Source organism: Dipteris shenzhenensis, chromosome 5 (genome assembly GCF_047967505.1).
Source record: "Dipteris shenzhenensis isolate YYH24624 ecotype China chromosome 5, Dip_SZ_1.0, whole genome shotgun sequence".
NCBI lineage: Eukaryota > Viridiplantae > Streptophyta > Polypodiopsida > Gleicheniales > Dipteridaceae > Dipteris > Dipteris shenzhenensis.
Window position 1 is genome coordinate 60827278 of NC_141600.1, and position 16558 is coordinate 60843835.

Sequence of the window (16558 nt, forward strand, 5' to 3'; positions counted from 1 at the left end):
CTGTCGTTCCACATGATAGGTTGCCTTTCAATCTCTTCACAGGTGGACGGGGGAATCCTGCGAAGAGTACTCCTGAAGCTGGCCCATGCTTTCAGGATAGCAACCATAAGAGGGGAAGAAGGAGATCTGAGGTGGGTTGTAGCGAAAACCCATCTAGCAATGTGTGTCCAATCCTCTCCTGAAGTGGGCGTGCGAGACTGTATGCATCTCATAAAGAAATCCTTCCAAGGCTCTTGCCCTGGCATAAGTCCTCTCACAATGACCTTGCAGAGTAAGGCTCTGCACTGTAGATCCGGGTCGATGATATTCAAACCCCCCTCTCTTGTAGGAAGAATCAAGGTCTCCCAAGCCACCCTGGCTGTAACATCAATTGTGCCATCCAGACCACTCCATAAAAAGTTTCATACGGGCCTCTTAAGCTGAGTGATACAATCCCTAGAGTGGCACCAACAAGAGCATACAAACCATGCTGTGGCTAGCAGAACCTGGTTAACCACCACCAGTTTGGATGCCAAGTCAAGTTTGGCTGAGCTCCAGAAAAGGAGCTTTCTTCTGATGCTCTCTAACACCGGAGCAAACTATTGTGAAGGAGAGATGCCCACCCCAACCTGGCAGCCCAAATATCTGACGGAGACACCCCTCAGTACCCAATTGAAACCAATATCATTACCTAGGGTCTTTGGTGATCCTGTTTTTTTCACTTTCTCTTTCTTCAAACACTCTTTGTGGGATAGCTTTAATGACTCAAAGATTCCACAAAAAAAAGTGTGTGAGCTGCTGTACCTGCTGATTTTTCTTCTTTGTAAAGCCTTGCTGCTTCCAAGCTTTCCAGTTTCAATGGCGGATTACTCCTATGAGACAACCTTTTACAAGGACAAGTTGGTTTCCAACAAGAAGCAAAAACAGGTGATGGATTCACATGATTTCCCTCATGCCTCTGCTGAGGCTCAGCTTGTTTATGAAGTTATGCATGAAGGGTTTAAAGACAACCGCAAGGGTTGGAAAGATCCACTTCCCACCACTGCCATTATGGTGGAAGTGGATGATATCTTTGATCCAGTTAAGGAGTATGCAAAGCATGCCATTATAATTTTCTTCCAAGGATGGATGCCTGCTGTAGCGGATGTTGGGAATTGGTTGACTCGAACCCTGGGTGGTTCTTATGTCAAAAAAGTTCATTATGCAGCAAGGGGTTTTTTTAAGATCATCATGGTTGATGAAGAGCACCGTCAGGTTTTGCTGGAGCGCTCTCCTCTCTTCTATGGCCAACAAATGGTCCATGTCTTGCCCTGGTTTCCTACTCGGGATTATCAGGCATTGATTCGGCATCATTGCCCTGTTTGGGTAGAAGTTGTGAATTTCCCTCAATGCTTGTCTTCTCTTCTATCTAAAATTGCAGCTTCCCTCGGTAAGGTGGTATGTCCACCACGACCCAATGGAAATTCGAATCGCTTCTGTATTTTGTGAGACATAGACCATTCCACTCCAGCTTCATATTCGATTACTATAAATAATGTTTCCATGGGGAGTGCCTTTTACAAGCTCAAGTGGGGGCTGTTTGCAGGTGCTTGCTTTGAATGCAAGAAATTTGGGCACATGGCTTCACAATGCCCTTAATGCCAGTGTAAGCTGAAATGGTTCAGCCTTTGAATAAGAATGCAAATGCCTCTTTTGTGGTAAAAAACAAAGGGGTCAAACAGTTTTTCTCTGTTCAAGACAAAGGCAAAGCACCGGCTGTCTCAAATGGTAATGCTTCTCTTCCTGTGCCTTCCTCTCCACCTCAGGGTAAGGATAAAAATTTGACTGATGAATGGCACACTCCTCGCAAAGTGATCTCTCCCAGGCGACCTTTGCCTTCTCGCACTTGGAGTGGTGCATCCTCTCATGAGAAAACACCTGCTGAAAACTCTGGTGTTGGCTTGACCTGGGCTGCTGTGATTGCAAATCGGACCTTGTTTCCTGAGAGGAAGTTGCTGCACTTTTGTCCTCTCCTCAGGCTGATGCTTCATTCTAGGGCAGAGGCCCAAACATTGAGGTGGAAATGCAGACATAGACAGCTCGTTAGTTGCTATACATACCTGTCCCATAACTATAAATATGCTTGATCATTTGAAGTGTGTTACTCTCAATGTACAGGGAATGTATGATGGTTGCAAATGGAAACTGGTTTGGATGTATATCAGGCAATTGCAGCCCTGTTGTGGCTCTCAATGATTGCCATGGTAGATGGATTATTGTTCAATGCCTTGTTCAAGGGGAAATTTTTGAATTTGCATCGGTTTGTGCCCCCCAATCTTCTTGTGATAGAGCTTTGATTTGGGATGCCATGCATAGCTATCCATGGCAACAACATGCCTTCATTTCTGGTGACTTTAATAATGCCCCTCAATCAGGTGACAACACCTCAGGCCACACTTATATGTTGGCTTCTGAAACACAGGCATGGTTTGATTTTTTGCTTCAATTGCGCCTGGCTGATGTTTGGAAGGAATTACAACCCATGCTTCCAGGCTATACCTTTCAGCATAATGCTCAATCTTCTTATCGGGCACGCTTGGACAGATGGTATTAGGTTGACCCACAGCATTGTGATGCCTTTACTTGTCAAATTTGGGTTGATCATGCTTTCACACATTCAGATCATGCTCCTCTTTGGTTGAGGCTTTCCTTACATGAATTTCCCACTAACAGATTGCCTTGCCGAAGGCTTTTGCTGATTAATAATAGTTATCAGGAGCATGCTGACTTTAAAGCCTTGGTCTTTGATGCTATTCAGCCTCTCTCTCGTCAGATACACATTGGTTTGGATTATGCCTGGCAGGCTTTTGTTGCTCGGATGCAAACACTTATTCGAGATTATGGCAAATCCTATATGCAAGCCACAAGGGAGACTATAGCACATGCCAAATTTACTTGTCAGAGTTTGATTGAGCTTGCTCGTCTTCGCCCTTTGTCTTCATAGGAAAGCATGCTCTTATGTCAGGCTCAATTCTCTCTTCAATCTAATGATCGCAGAAAGCTTGCTAAATGGGAAACCCGATCCAGCCAACGGGCTTTTTTGGATAAAGGCTGCTCTTCCAAGCAATTGCTTACACTACAAAAGACAGGCTGCCAATATTAGGATCCGGATGCCTGATGGTTCTTGGTCAACATCTCGTTCAGAGCTTGCTGATTTATGTGTGCAGCACTTCTCCACTCATTTTGGGCATGTGGATACTCTTTCTCCTCAGGTCGTGTCTGCACGTCAGCTTCTTTTGCAGCATGTTCATCCAATTCTGTCTGATGCTCAGGCTTTGGAACTTAAACATCCTTTCACTGAAAGGGAATTGTCTAATGCACTGAGATCCTGTGGCAGATGGAAATCTCTAGGATGGGATGGTCTCACTGTTGAATTCTTTCTTGCTTTCTGGGATCTTCTTAAATTACCCTTGCTGCAAATGGTAAAATCAGCAAATGCTTGTGTCATGGAAAAAGGATCTTCTCAAGCTGATTCCAAAGAAGCAGCTATGTGATTCACTTGGTGATTGGAGGCCAATCACACTCATTCCAGTTATTTACAAGATCATTGCCAAAATGGTGGTTGATCGTATTAAAGGTTATTTGCATGATGGGTTGCATCCCTCCCAATATGGCTTTGTTCCACGTCGCCATATCACAGATAACTGTGCCAATGCTTATATTGGGATTGAATATGCCAAATACACGCAGCAGGATGTTCTACTCTTGCAGGTAGATATTGCAAAAGCCTTTGACACAGTTCAATGGGATTTGATCTCGCAAACTATGCGAGCTTTGGGGTTTGGACCAAAATTGCAGTAGGTTATTTACTGGCTTTACAAAGATAGCAATGCGGCTTGCAGAATTTCTGGGGATATCTCTGATGAGTGGACTCTTCATTGTTCAGTCCGCCAGGGATGCCCTCTCAGTGCTTTACTGTATGCCATTGCTACTCATCCTATGCTGCAATACATTGATCATCTTGTGGCTACAGGGTCACTTCATGGCTTGGAATTGGATGCTAATCGCAGCATGCTTGCTCAAGCTTATGCTGATGGTTCTTTCTTTACCCCAAAAAATACGCCCCATGATCTTGGTGCCTTGATGTAGGCCCTCTCTGTTTATGGTTTGGCAGCTGGTCTTCATGTTAATTTTCAGAAGTCTGAGCTGCTCCCTTTGCATTCCAAAGACTGGCATAGTCTCTTCTGGCCCGGGGATATCATTCCATCCACTCAGTTTGTTCATCATCTTGGTTACCCTTTGGGATGGGAACTCACTCGCCGACAACAAACTGATTGGGTTTTGGCTGATCTTTGGAAAAAGCTTGAGTATTTGACACTGGCAACCTGGCCTTTGCATATTCGTCTTCGAATAGTGCAATCTAGCTTTGTGGCATATATTCAATTTTACTTGCCATTGATCATGTTCACTAAGGCAAATCTTACATCTTTCATGTTTGCCTTTATGAAAATCTTCTGGCAATCCAAACATGGCAGAAAAAGTCTCAGGCTACTTTCGATGCATCACATTTGTTCTCCCAAGATGCATGGTGGATTGAACATCACGGATATTCAGGTGCATATCCTTGCCCACAGGGGGAAAATGTTGTTGCAATTTATACAAGGTGATCAGCCTTGGGCTCTTATGATTAGATCTCTGGTCACTCATATCAATATTTATGCGTTTGGTCTTTTTTCTAAAAGACTTCTATTAAGTAAGAGAAAAAACCCGCGAGAGCAAGCTCAAAGCGGAATACATCATGAAATCATGAGGATAAATGAAACCCCCTAAAAGTGAGGTGGAAAACAACCAAGGCTGAGGCTGAAAGTGCCACCTCAATCGTGTAGGAGTCTCAGAGAAGAAAGGAGAATCCTTCCATTCCCTGAAGAAAGAAGCATTCCTAGCTAAGGCTGCATGGGAATCTCCCTGCATACTCGTCCATACGGCCATCAAAGTATGTACGGTGTCTGTCGAGATACTAGCCAATGTGTGCAAGGGATGAACCTAAGTACCCTCCAAAGCCTCTGTGCATCTGGCTCTCCAGATATGCCAGGATGCTATGCTCACTAGAATCTCCCAAGAGGTATCCATAGAGGCATGTACAGTTGTAAAAGGAAGGTGTGGTACCACATCCAATGAATAGGACTCAATTTGATGACGTCAAACCGAAATGGCCCGAGAGGAGTCAAGTCTCTCATAGAATACCTGAGGCCCTATAAGAGAAAGCCAAGCCACTGAGCCCCATATCATAAAGAATGGGGAGTAGGCAAAGTGACTGAAAATCCTGGCTACCCCTATCCAAATCATCCTCGCCCCAAATAAAGAATGGGCTGCTGAGGCGGTCAGGATGGACGGGGTTCCCAGGGTTAGGGTCATTGTCCAGGACCCCAATATTTCAGATGACCACATCATGCTACAGCAACCCGATGGGTCTTTCTTCCGCCAGAGATTTGAGGTTGCAGGTCGGCAGGACCAGTGCAAGATTTGCAGATCCTCGGGGCACTTCGCCATAGATTGCCCAAAGAAGAAAAAGAGGCCCACAAAGCAACCAGCTCGTACTAGCTTACGACAGAGAGCTGGAGCAGGACATACCGCTCCACAGACACGGCCTCAGACACGGGCTCCCCCCTCTCCTAGGGCTACTCGAGTCCCTTCGGCACCCCGCGCCACCTCTAGCCCATGGTGGGCTCCGGTCGCGGCTAGGCCCTCTACTCTAGTTCCTCCACCTCTTTGGAGGCTACCCCCTTGGAGCCTCAGGAGGAGACTACTTTTTAGGAGCCTTGTTCGACTCCACTCTTGGATCAGGCTGTACCTTCCTCAGTAGCGCACGTTGTTGGCACCTCGTCTGCACCACTTTTTGATCAGGATCCAGTACAGATGCCTCCCTCTTTGGACAGAGGGAAGGGGGTTTTACATTCTCTTCCTGCTTCGATAGGAATCCTTCGTACCCCCTCCCCAGGACTGGCTCAGCAGAACTCTTTTTCTGCTTTGGAGGACCTCTCTAGCCTCCCAGATGATGATTTTGTACCCTCTACTTTTGGAGAGCCAGTTATCGGCTTCCCTGTTGAGAGATCCTTCTCTCTCTCACCTGTGGACTTTCCTCCCCTCGAACCTCGTGTGTATGGCAGGAGGTGTGCTCCGGTAGAGGCTTCTGTTTCCGCCACCAGGTCGGATAAGGTATTCCAGCCCACTTCCTCCCGCCGATGAGGATAGCCAGTTGGAATATACAGGGATTGGGCGGCATCCCTCATCGCCGTCGCAGACAGCTGATTAGGAATCAGCTCCATCCAGGTGTTTCAGGTGGTTCCCTAGACATTCTTTTTCTTCAGGAACACAAACTGGATATCAGAGATTGCTCCAAGTCAGGTAAGCAGCTCTCAGGCTGGACTTTTTGGCTTCCTGCCTTGGGAACCAGAGGAGGTACGTGCATTTCAGTTTTAGACTCTGTTCTCCCTCTGGTCATTGGACACGGTACCATAACCCCCTCCAGGGCCCAATGGGTTTTACTTCTAATTGACGGACGTAAGGTTGGTTTCCTCAACCTTTATGCTCCGAACAACAGAGGGGACCGTGTTTTGTTTTGGAAAGAGTTGCTCTCGTGGGCTGACATTGCGGATTCATGGATTATTGGAGGTGACTTCAACATGGTTGAGGCACCTTCGGATAAGAAAGGGGGCAGAGAAGGTGGTATCCACTCCCTTGAGAGAGCATCCTGGGATGCCTTCTTGTTCACGTTCAGTGGCTGAGATGTTTGGTCAGATGATGCATTTCTTGTTCAGTCTCAGTCACTTTTGTTTTCATGGTCGAACCATAGGGTGCAGATGCCTATCCATTCTCGGATTGACAGATTCTATGTGGGTGACTGGGCTCTTGATAGAGGGGGGACAGTTTGCATTGCACCCGGTGTTTCCACTTCACACCATTTTCCGGTAATTTTGTCCATTTTAGAGCCTCATCTGAGAAGACGGTCTCACAGTATCAGGATCCCAGACGCCTTATACACGGATGAGACTCTCACAGAGGCAGTGTTGGAGATATGGGTTTCTCATATGCAGGGGGGGTGGTCGGTCCTTCACATGTGGCCACAGCACTTGACAGTATCAGTGACTTCTATCACTCAGTTGCTAGTGCTCGGCGAGGTGAGGTACTCAGGCGAGAGATCGGTATCCACCGGCAGTTGGCAGCCCTTCAGAGGGAGGAGCAGAAACGACCTTCAAATGCTTGGATACAGGAGCGCCTTGTTGCGGCAAGGGCTCACTTGCAGACCTTGCTTGATCAGAGAGCAGAGTATGCCTTCCATGCACGGGAGTCCTTTTGGATACAGATGGGAGGGAGAGTCAATAAACACTTTTTCTCTACAGTTGGCCCCAGACATAGTAGAGAGAGTGTCAGGCAGCTTATTGACTCTGACGGCATTTTGCAGTCCCATTCGGAGACCATCGTGCATTTAGCGACAAATTTTTATACCTCCCTTCTTTCCGCAGATCCGAACTCACAGGCCAGAGAGGTAGCTAGAGATGAAGTTTGGCAGAGTTTACCTGTGTTGGTCACCCCAGAGATGTTATGCTCACTTGATGCACGCTTTACCAACACAGAATTCAAGACTGCTGTTTCTGCCCTTCATAAGGGCAAGTGCCCTGGTTCCGATGGTCTTACTCCCTCTTTTTTTATAGCCTTTTGGGATATGATAGGTGATCATATTACTTCAGCCCTGCAGGGCATTTGGGACTCGGGCGAGATGCCTGACTCACTGACCGAGGGACTCATTCACCTTATCCCGAAAGGTGGCAATAGGAATTTTGTATCCCATTGGAGACCCATCACTCTTTTGGGCACTCTTTACAAAATCCTTGCCAAGGCGATCAGCATCTGACTACAGCCCCTTCTTCCAGATCTCATCCATGATACTCAGACAGGCTTTGTGCATGGCAGGAGCATTTTTTATAATATCTTTTCCTTTTCGGAAGCCACAGAGTGGGCTATGCAAAGTGGACAGAGGCTAGCAGTTTTACTGTTGGACTTCGAGAAAGCCTATGACAGAGTAGATTGGGGTTTTCTTGAGGGCACTCTTCTACGGTTTGGATTTTCAGATGCTTGGATCAGAGGGGTGGCCTCCCTTTACAGATCAGCCCACAGCCACGTTTTTATTGGAGGGGTAAGGGGTGACAGGTTTCAGATTTCCAGATCAGTTCATCAGGGATGCCCTTTAGCCCCCTTCCTCTTTCTTTTTGTGGCAGAAGCTATGAGTATCTTCCTTAGATCTCAGGCTGAGCTTTTTGGGCTGAGACTGCCCTTGAGACAAGAGCAGGAGCTTTTTGACCGTGAGTTGGCTGATGACACTGCTATTTTTATTCAGGCCTCCTTGCAGTCACTTGATTCTTTCCGGACAGCCTTGGATATTTTTTGCTCAGCTGCAGGGGCACACATTAACTGGCATAAATCCTTTGGCTTTTGGATCAGTGATGAGGACACTCCACGCTGGGGAGTTGACATTGGTTTTTCCTGGATTCAGAGGGGTGTTCCTATCAGGTATTTGGGATGCCAGGTAGGATTGGACATCTCTCCAGCACAACAGTTTGCCCCAATACTACAAAGTATAAGGAAAAAGCTCCTTTTCTGGAGCTCTGCCAAACTCGACCTTGCATCTAGAGTTGTGGTAGTGAACCAGGTTCTCTTGGTCACCTCCTGGTTCGTTTGTTCTTGCTGGTGCCGGTCTAGGGATTGCATCACTCAGCTCATCAGACCAGTCAGGAATTTTTTATGGAGTGGACTTGATGGCACAGCAGATGTTGCAGCAAGGGTGGCCTAGGAGACTATTATTCTCCCTACATGTGAAGGGGGCCTTAATGTCATTGACCCGGACTTGTAGTGTAGGGCTTTGCTTTGTAAGGTGGTGGTGAGGGGACTCATGCCTGAGCAGGAACCTTGGAAGGATTTCTTTTTTGGACGCATTCAGGCTTGCACACCAACCTTGTTGGGTGGACAGCCCTCGATGGATTTTCACATCAGACCCTCTCAGATTTCCTGCATCTCCTCTCATGACTGCCATCCTGAAAGCTTGGGGGAGCTTCAGGAACACTCTTCAAAGGATTCCACCTTCTACCGTCGAAGAGATTGATAGGCAGCCGATCATTTGGAATGATAGTATTCTTGACGAGCATGCCAGACCACTGGGCACTTCCCATTACATGCAGTGGTCTAAATGGGAGAGAGGCCTCGCCTACACAGTAGGCACTTGGAAATCTTTTATCAGGCTACCTGTGGATCAGAGACTGCAGTCCGTGAGTCACCTCAGAGGGGTAGCACGCAGGATTCAGCAGATAGATGCAGCCATCCCGGTGGAATGGACAGTTCAGCTGCCTATTACTTCCACCACTTGAATGGGGGCTTTTTCGAGGACATCAGTTCCTTTACAGGTGAAAGCTCTCCGAGGTCTCGGGGAAGACGCACTGGTCTTTGATGTTGGGGATGGAGGTTTACTTTCTACATCCAAGGATGGCATTCTTCTTGAGGTTGCCTTTCAGCCTGTCACGATTGCTGGTTTCATGGACCTTGGAGCGGGCTTGTAGTGGTACTTAGACCCCGACCCTCTGCTCTTGGCCTTGGGATCCTGAAGGTTGTGGTTATATGGAGGTGCACCTATCAGGTGCTTGCAGTGGGACCCAGGAGAGTGGGAATGGATAGATCATGGGCACCGAGAGAGGGGGATTCCCTTCTTTCGTTTCACGGTTGGTAATGCCAGGAGGTTTCAGCTGAACAGTAGGGGTTGGATTGCCTCCAGAGCCACCCACTGGGAAAGCTTCTTCATCACCGCAGACTTGCGTAGAAATTTCTGGAGGAGGCTCTCGAAATCCCTCAGAAATAGAAAGATCACTCTTTTCTTCTTGCTTTCTATTCATGGAGGGATTGCAGTGAACCTGTGGGGATCATGATTTGGGGCTGATCCCACTTGTCCTCGATGCCATTCTGCAGAGGAGTCAGTGCGACATTGCCTTTGGGACTGCAGTCAGGCGAGGACTGTTTGGAAAGGGGTTGTTCGGATACTCAGCATCTTTCACACTTTTCCTTTCTTCATGACTTGGGGCTCGGTCGCATGGTTATCTCTTACCGGGCCCCAGGTGTTTTATGAGGGTGAGCCTTCTTCTTGGGCACTCTCGGTCCGCCGGCAGGTGATAGAGCCTTGCTCTCTACAGGATGTACCACTTACTCCCTTCAGAGCTTCTCATGTTTCAGTGGACACCTCTTGGGAGATTTTGGCTAGCATTTCCTCTTGGCACATTTGGAGAGCCAGATGTACTGAGGCCTTGGATGGCACCCAGATACACCCATTATAGGTGTTCATAGGTATTTGGTCTGACACGGTTCACACTTTGATAGCCATATGGGCTAGCATGCAGGGCCCTTCACGGGCAGCCTCTTCTAGAAGGACTATATTTCTTCGAGTTTGGAGAGGTTCTCCCTTTTTCTCGGAGGTTTCTACCAGATTGAGATGGCACTATCAGCCTCAATCCTTTCTTTTTGGCTCTTGAGCTTTTCATGCATTGCATGATGTATCCCAAATGGAGCTTGCTCTAACGGTTTTTCTTTAATACTTAATAGAAGTCTCTTTTTGCAAAAAAAAAAAAAGAATGGGGAGTGGGCAAAGTGACTGAAAATCCTGGCTATCCCCATCCGTGCACCATAGGACCACCAGGGGCAGTAGGGTGCCCAAAGCGTGCAGCACACCCAGTATCACGATGGAGAGCGATCAGAGCGGCTCCCTTACCTCAGGAGGAGACTTTTGATCTGGTTCAGACAGACACCATCCAGACTCCAGAGGTGGATGTTGCCGTAGCCCGAGACACTACAGTTCCACATCAGGAGGGGCCTTTAGATGCACCAGCCCCTGTCACTTTGGTTTCTGATCACGAGGGGGCTACCGATACTTCTTCCCCACAGATTGTTTCTGCCATAGTCAGGACGACCGAGGGAGTGTATGCACAGATGAGGACTCTAGGTTCCTCTTCAGCCTAGCCACAGGCCTCCTCAGCCCCCAACTCCAGTTCTGCTGATAGAGGCCTGGCAGGTCCTTCTCCTCCATCTTTCACTAGTGCAGGTCTTCTTCGCACTCCTCGTCCAGACTTGCTTCTCAGGAACTCTTTTTCGGCACTGGCAGATTCGGCGACTTTCATGGATGATGAGGAGTTTGTGCCCTCCACCTTAGGGGTCCCGGTCATTGGGATTCCTTTTGATAGGGCCTCCCCCTCAACAGGTGTGGGGATCCTTTCACCTGTTGAGTTTCTTGCCCTCAGCAAGAGTGTTTCGGCCCACGGAAGCTGGTCTCCTCTACTAGGTTGGGTAAGCCTTTCCATCCAGCATCCTCCTGTCGAGATGAGGATAGTCAGCTAGAACATACAGGGCTTAGGCGGAGTTCCACACCGTCGTCGTAGGCAGCTGATCCGGAATCAACTTCATCCAGGTGTCACTAGAGGTGCTATTGGTATCCTTTTTATCCAGGAACACAAGTCGGATGCCAGTGATTGCTCTAAGTCTAGCAAACTGCTTTCGGGACATACCTTCTGGTCGCCTGCTATGGGCACAAGGGGAGGTACTTTCATTTCGGTCTCTCCTTCTATTCTCCCCTTGGTTGCTGGTCATGGTATTATCTCCCCCGCTAGAGCTCAATAGATCATTACTTTGATTGGAGGGCATAAGATTAGTCTTCTCAATCTTTATGCCCCCCATAATAGAGGGGAGCGGGTCTCCTTTTGGAAGGAGCTACTCTCTTGGGCCCCCATTGTAGATTCTTGGATCATTGGTGGCGATTTCAACATGGTTGAGTTGCCATCAAACAAAAAGGGAGGCAAACAGGATGGAATTTATTCTTTGGAGAGGGCAGCCTGGGATGCCTTTCTCTTTCAGTACAGTGGCAGAGACACTTGGTTTGATGATGCCTTTCTTGTTATGCCACAGTCACTTCTGTACTCTTGGTCGAGCAGGAGAGTACACATGCCCATCCATGCACGTATTGACAGATTTTATGTAGACGATTGGGCACTTGACAGAGGCGGATCTGTATGCATTTCTACTTGGGTTTCCACTTCAGATCATTTTCCAATGGTGTTGCAGATTCTTGAGCCTCATCAGAGAGGACGTTCTGCTAGTGTCAGGATTCCAGATGCTTTTTATGCAAAGGAGAGCCTCACGGAGGATATTCTACAGATTTGGGTTAATCACATACAGGGTAGAGTTGCCCGCCCATCTCAGGTAGCCGCAGCCTTATCGAAAATTAGTGACTATTATCATGCAGTCGCTGATTCTAGGAGACGTGAGATTGGTATATGCCAGCAGTTAGCGTCCCTTCAGAGGGAAGAGCAGAAGAGGCCCACAGATGCTTGGATTCAGGAGCGCCTTGCTGCAACAAGGGCTCATATACAGACATTGAGTAGAGTATGCCTTTCATGCATGGGAATCCTTTTGGATTCAGATGGGTGGCAGGGTTAACAAACACTTTTTCTCTACTCATGGGCCCAGACATAGTAGAGATAGCATCTCGCAGTTTGTTGACTCAGACGGGGTGTTACAGTTAGATCCTGATGCCGTCATGCGTGTAGCTTCAAATTTTTTTGCATTCCTTCTTACTGCAGATCCAGGCACACAGGCCATAGATGATGCCAGAGAGGTTATTTGGCAGTGTATCCCAGTATTGGTGAAGGATGAGATGTTTCTTTCTCTTGATGCACCTTTTACCAATGAAGAATTCAGGACTGCATTAGTTGCCCTTCACAAGGGCAAGTGCCTAGGTTCGGATGGACTTACCCCTTCTTTTTTTATTACTTTTTGGGAGCAGATTGGTGATCACATTACATCAACCCTGCAGGGCGTGTAGGACTCTGGTGAGATGCCTAACTCACTTACAGATGGTCTCATTCATCTCATCCCAATGGGGCATAATAGGAATCTAGTGTCACAATGGAGACCCATCACTCTATTGGGCACTTTTTACAAGATTCTGGCGAAAGCAATCAGTCTGCGGCTACAAGTTTTTCTTCCAGCTTTGATTCATGACACACAGACAGAGTTTGTGCATGGCAGAAGTATTTTTTATAATATTTTCTCATTTTGGGAGGCCTCAGAATGGGCCATGCAGAGCCGCCAGAGGTTGCCATTCTACTCTTGGACTTTGAGAAAGCTTACGATAGAGTAGACTGGGATTTCTTAGAGGGTACTTTATCTCGCTTTGGTTTTTCAGATGTATGGATTAGAGGAGTACCCTCTCTCTACAAATCAGCCCATAGCCAAGTGCTTATTGGGGGGGTAAGAGGGGGCAGATTTCAGATCTCTAGATCAGTTCGCCAGGGTTGTCCTCTTGCCCCTTTTCTTTTTCTGTTTGTGGCGGAAGCTATGAGTATGTACCTTAGATCTCAAGCTGATATTTATGGGCTGAGGCTTCCTCTCTGTCGGGAAGAAGAGCTCCTAGATAGTGAGTTGGCAGATGACACGGCTGTTTTTTTGGATGCCTCCCCCAGGACACTCACTTCCTTCTGGACAGCCTTGGATTTATTTTGCACGGCTGTAGGTGCGCACATTAATTGGCATAAATCCAATGGTTTTTGGATTTGCGATGATGCCACCCCGGATTGGTGATTACGATCCTTCTAGAGAGTCTAGAGCGCCCAGTACCGAACCCAAACAGCAGCTCACACACACACACACATCCACTAAACTTGGATAACTGCAGCCAGCATGGGAATTCGTGAAGCCACATACTTGAGGTTCCTTTTACATGAAATTGGAATGCCACAACATGATGCTTCACTAATGTATTGTGATAATAGAGCCTGTTTGCGTGACAAAAGATCCAACATCTCATGCTGGGAAAAAGCATATAGGAGTTTGATATTCCTTAAACTTGGATAACTGCAGCCAGCATGGGAATTCGTGAAGCCACATACTTGAGGTTCCTTTTACATGAAATTGGAATGCCACAAAATGATGCTTCACTAATGTATTGTGATAATGGAGCCTGTTTGCGTGACAAAAGATCAACATCTCATGCTGGGAAAAAACATATAGGAGTTTGATATTCCTTTATCAAAGAAAAGGTGCATTAGAGGACGTGGATATCGTATATTAACACATTGCTGATATCTTTACAAAGCCTCTCAACAAAGAGACGTTTTCAGGGTGCACACAGATGCTTGGGCTACAAGAAAGTAAACTAGGCATAAAGGAAGTGTATTACAAAGGCAATGCTTAGTCTAACCTTGTACAATTATGGTATTAAACTTTTCCAGCATGCACCATGGCACTGCCTCATTGTCTAGAGCTAACAAAAATCTGAATTTACAAGTATTTTCTAGACTTGTAAATATATTGTTGATCATTCCACTCTTAAACGTCTCCTTATGGAAGCTTCATTGCAGTGAAAGCTTCCTGACACTCCTATATTTAACATCGTTCTGCCCCCCCTTTCTCCAGCAATCAGAACCACAGCATTAAAAATTCACTTAACCCCTCGCTCTCTCTTCTCTCTGTATTTGTGTTTATACACCTCTGTGAATGTATGAATGTCCATGCATGTGTGTTGTGAGGAGGCTAGGGCCACCACAACAATCAACAATAGGTAGTCTACAATTAGTTTATTACAATTAAAAATCTATTACAAATTAAAACTGCAAATTTTCTTAGTGTGTTCAAGTTCTTTCTTTCTTTTGGACCACCAAAAGGGCTTGACAGCCTTACTTTTCTTTCAAAAGGATGGTGGGAATGGCAGAAAAATCTTGCATTATCAGCATTGAACGATAAGCTTCTTGACATTTCAAAACAAAGAATACTTGAAGCACAACTTTCTGCTATTTAAATAGCACATGTTGTTAAAATTTCAAACTAGCCACGATATGAAAGATGAAAATTTTCACACTAGCACAGTTTTGATGCTGTTGAAATGTTACGATAGCCGCCATGTGAAAGAATACTTGAAGCCAAACTTTCTGTTATTTAAATAGCATAGTTTTGGTGCTGTTAAAATTTCACACTAGCCACCATGTGAAAGAGGAAAAAGCTGCAAGCACACTCATTTGTCATAGGCTAGAACTGGGTATACTCTAATATCGGAGTATTGAAAATCGCCAGTCAGAAGTACGATGCAGCCATCAGAGCGTGACAGCAGATTCAGCAAGTGTAGCTGAGCGGGCTTGTAACACTCCCAGTCATCACCAAAGCATGGGCATTCTTGCTCCGTCATTGTGGTGTCCAAATCTTCGCATGTCTACCAAGACAACAAACAGGTTGTCAAAATGGTTGTTTTCTTCTTGGCCTTCGTACATATTTAAAGATTGTTCGTACACCCTTTGCAAGAAACAAGTCCCTAAGAACTAAGAATATAATAAAGACATTCAAAATATCTAGCAGGGAGAATATGAATACGTCCATATTACTAACTGAAACCCCATCTTCCAGTGTTCAGTTATCAGAAGTTTTGTTTACATAGGTGCGATTCTTGCGTTGGAGCTTATGTTTCAATACCAAATTCATACCTTCCTCAAGTTTCTCCCCTTATTGCCTTGCAGTTTCTACCTTACCCTTGCACCCTCTCCTTTCTCCCTTCTGCCCACTGTCCTTGCCCATCCTGCCCCACCTTTTGGTGCAACCCTTGGTCATCCCTCTCTAATTCATTCCATACCTTTTAAAGCCTCCAATTTGCCCTCTTCCAGTTTTCATTCATGCTTCCCTGAACCATACTTCTCCCCCTCTCAAAGGCCTCCATTTTGGACTTCTTTTTAGCCTCTAATCAGCCTCCGCAGTGCTTTCATTCATGCTCCTTTCGGCCTGCTTTGCCTGCCTCCTTCCCACTCTTGCCCCCCTTCTCCTTTGTCTGCTGACCGCTTTGTGCTATGATTGACATCACATCATCATGCTTCCGATTTCAGTTTTTGTAGCATCTTTTATTCATTTTCTTTCAGACGTGCATTTTTTTTAAAATGTGTACATGCTTTACTTTTTTTAGATGTTTTCCTTCAGTTGCAATGGTCTTCAATTTCATTGCTTTTAGTGCTTGTTTAGATTCATCTATTTGCTTCTTAGTCATGTGATATTTAAAATTATTTTCAATGTAGGCAATAAAAATTCATTTGACATTGGTGATGCTAAAACTTTCATATTTACTTTGAAAGAGGACCATCAAAATCAAGGAGCGTGAAGCAAAGCGGGTAACCATTAGTTTTGGATCACCACATCCGTCTGCATACAAGAGAGATGTTTAAATATCTCAATACCAATATTCCTTGTTTGCAAAGAGCTAAGCAAATATTTTGTAAGGTTTTAAAATCCATCTGCTTTTAAAACACAAAACACCTTGTGCTTGAAGAAAATGGGGGAGGCCTACTAGATTGCAAAGCCCTCCACAAATTGCACACGTGGAATTACAATGCGCACATAAAGACAAATTTCTGCTGCAATGAATCCCAAATCACTGGTTTACAAGATGCACATTTTGAATTGGCAGGAGGATCCAGATGGGAGCACTGTTCGCACGCCAGCCCCCACCACAGCAGTGCATTGGCACATACAAGTACTCTCT

At 46.2% G+C, this 16558-nt stretch overlaps 1 protein-coding gene across 3 annotated transcripts in view; it reads right to left on the reverse strand.

Annotated features, from left to right (window-relative positions):
• The window catches only part of LOC147902272 (uncharacterized), a 269182-nt gene that overhangs the window by 68357 nt on the left and 184267 nt on the right, over window positions 1–16558 (reverse strand). For 2 of the 3 annotated variants that reach the window (XM_087374745.1, XM_087374746.1), the window contains exon 11: window positions 15083–15247. The exons of the other annotated variant lie outside the window; for it this stretch is intronic. In XM_087374745.1, the coding sequence (XP_087230871.1) occupies window positions 15083–15247 (165 nt within the window). The remainder of the gene's footprint in view (window positions 1–15082; window positions 15248–16558) is intronic. 3 annotated transcript variants of the gene reach the window in all.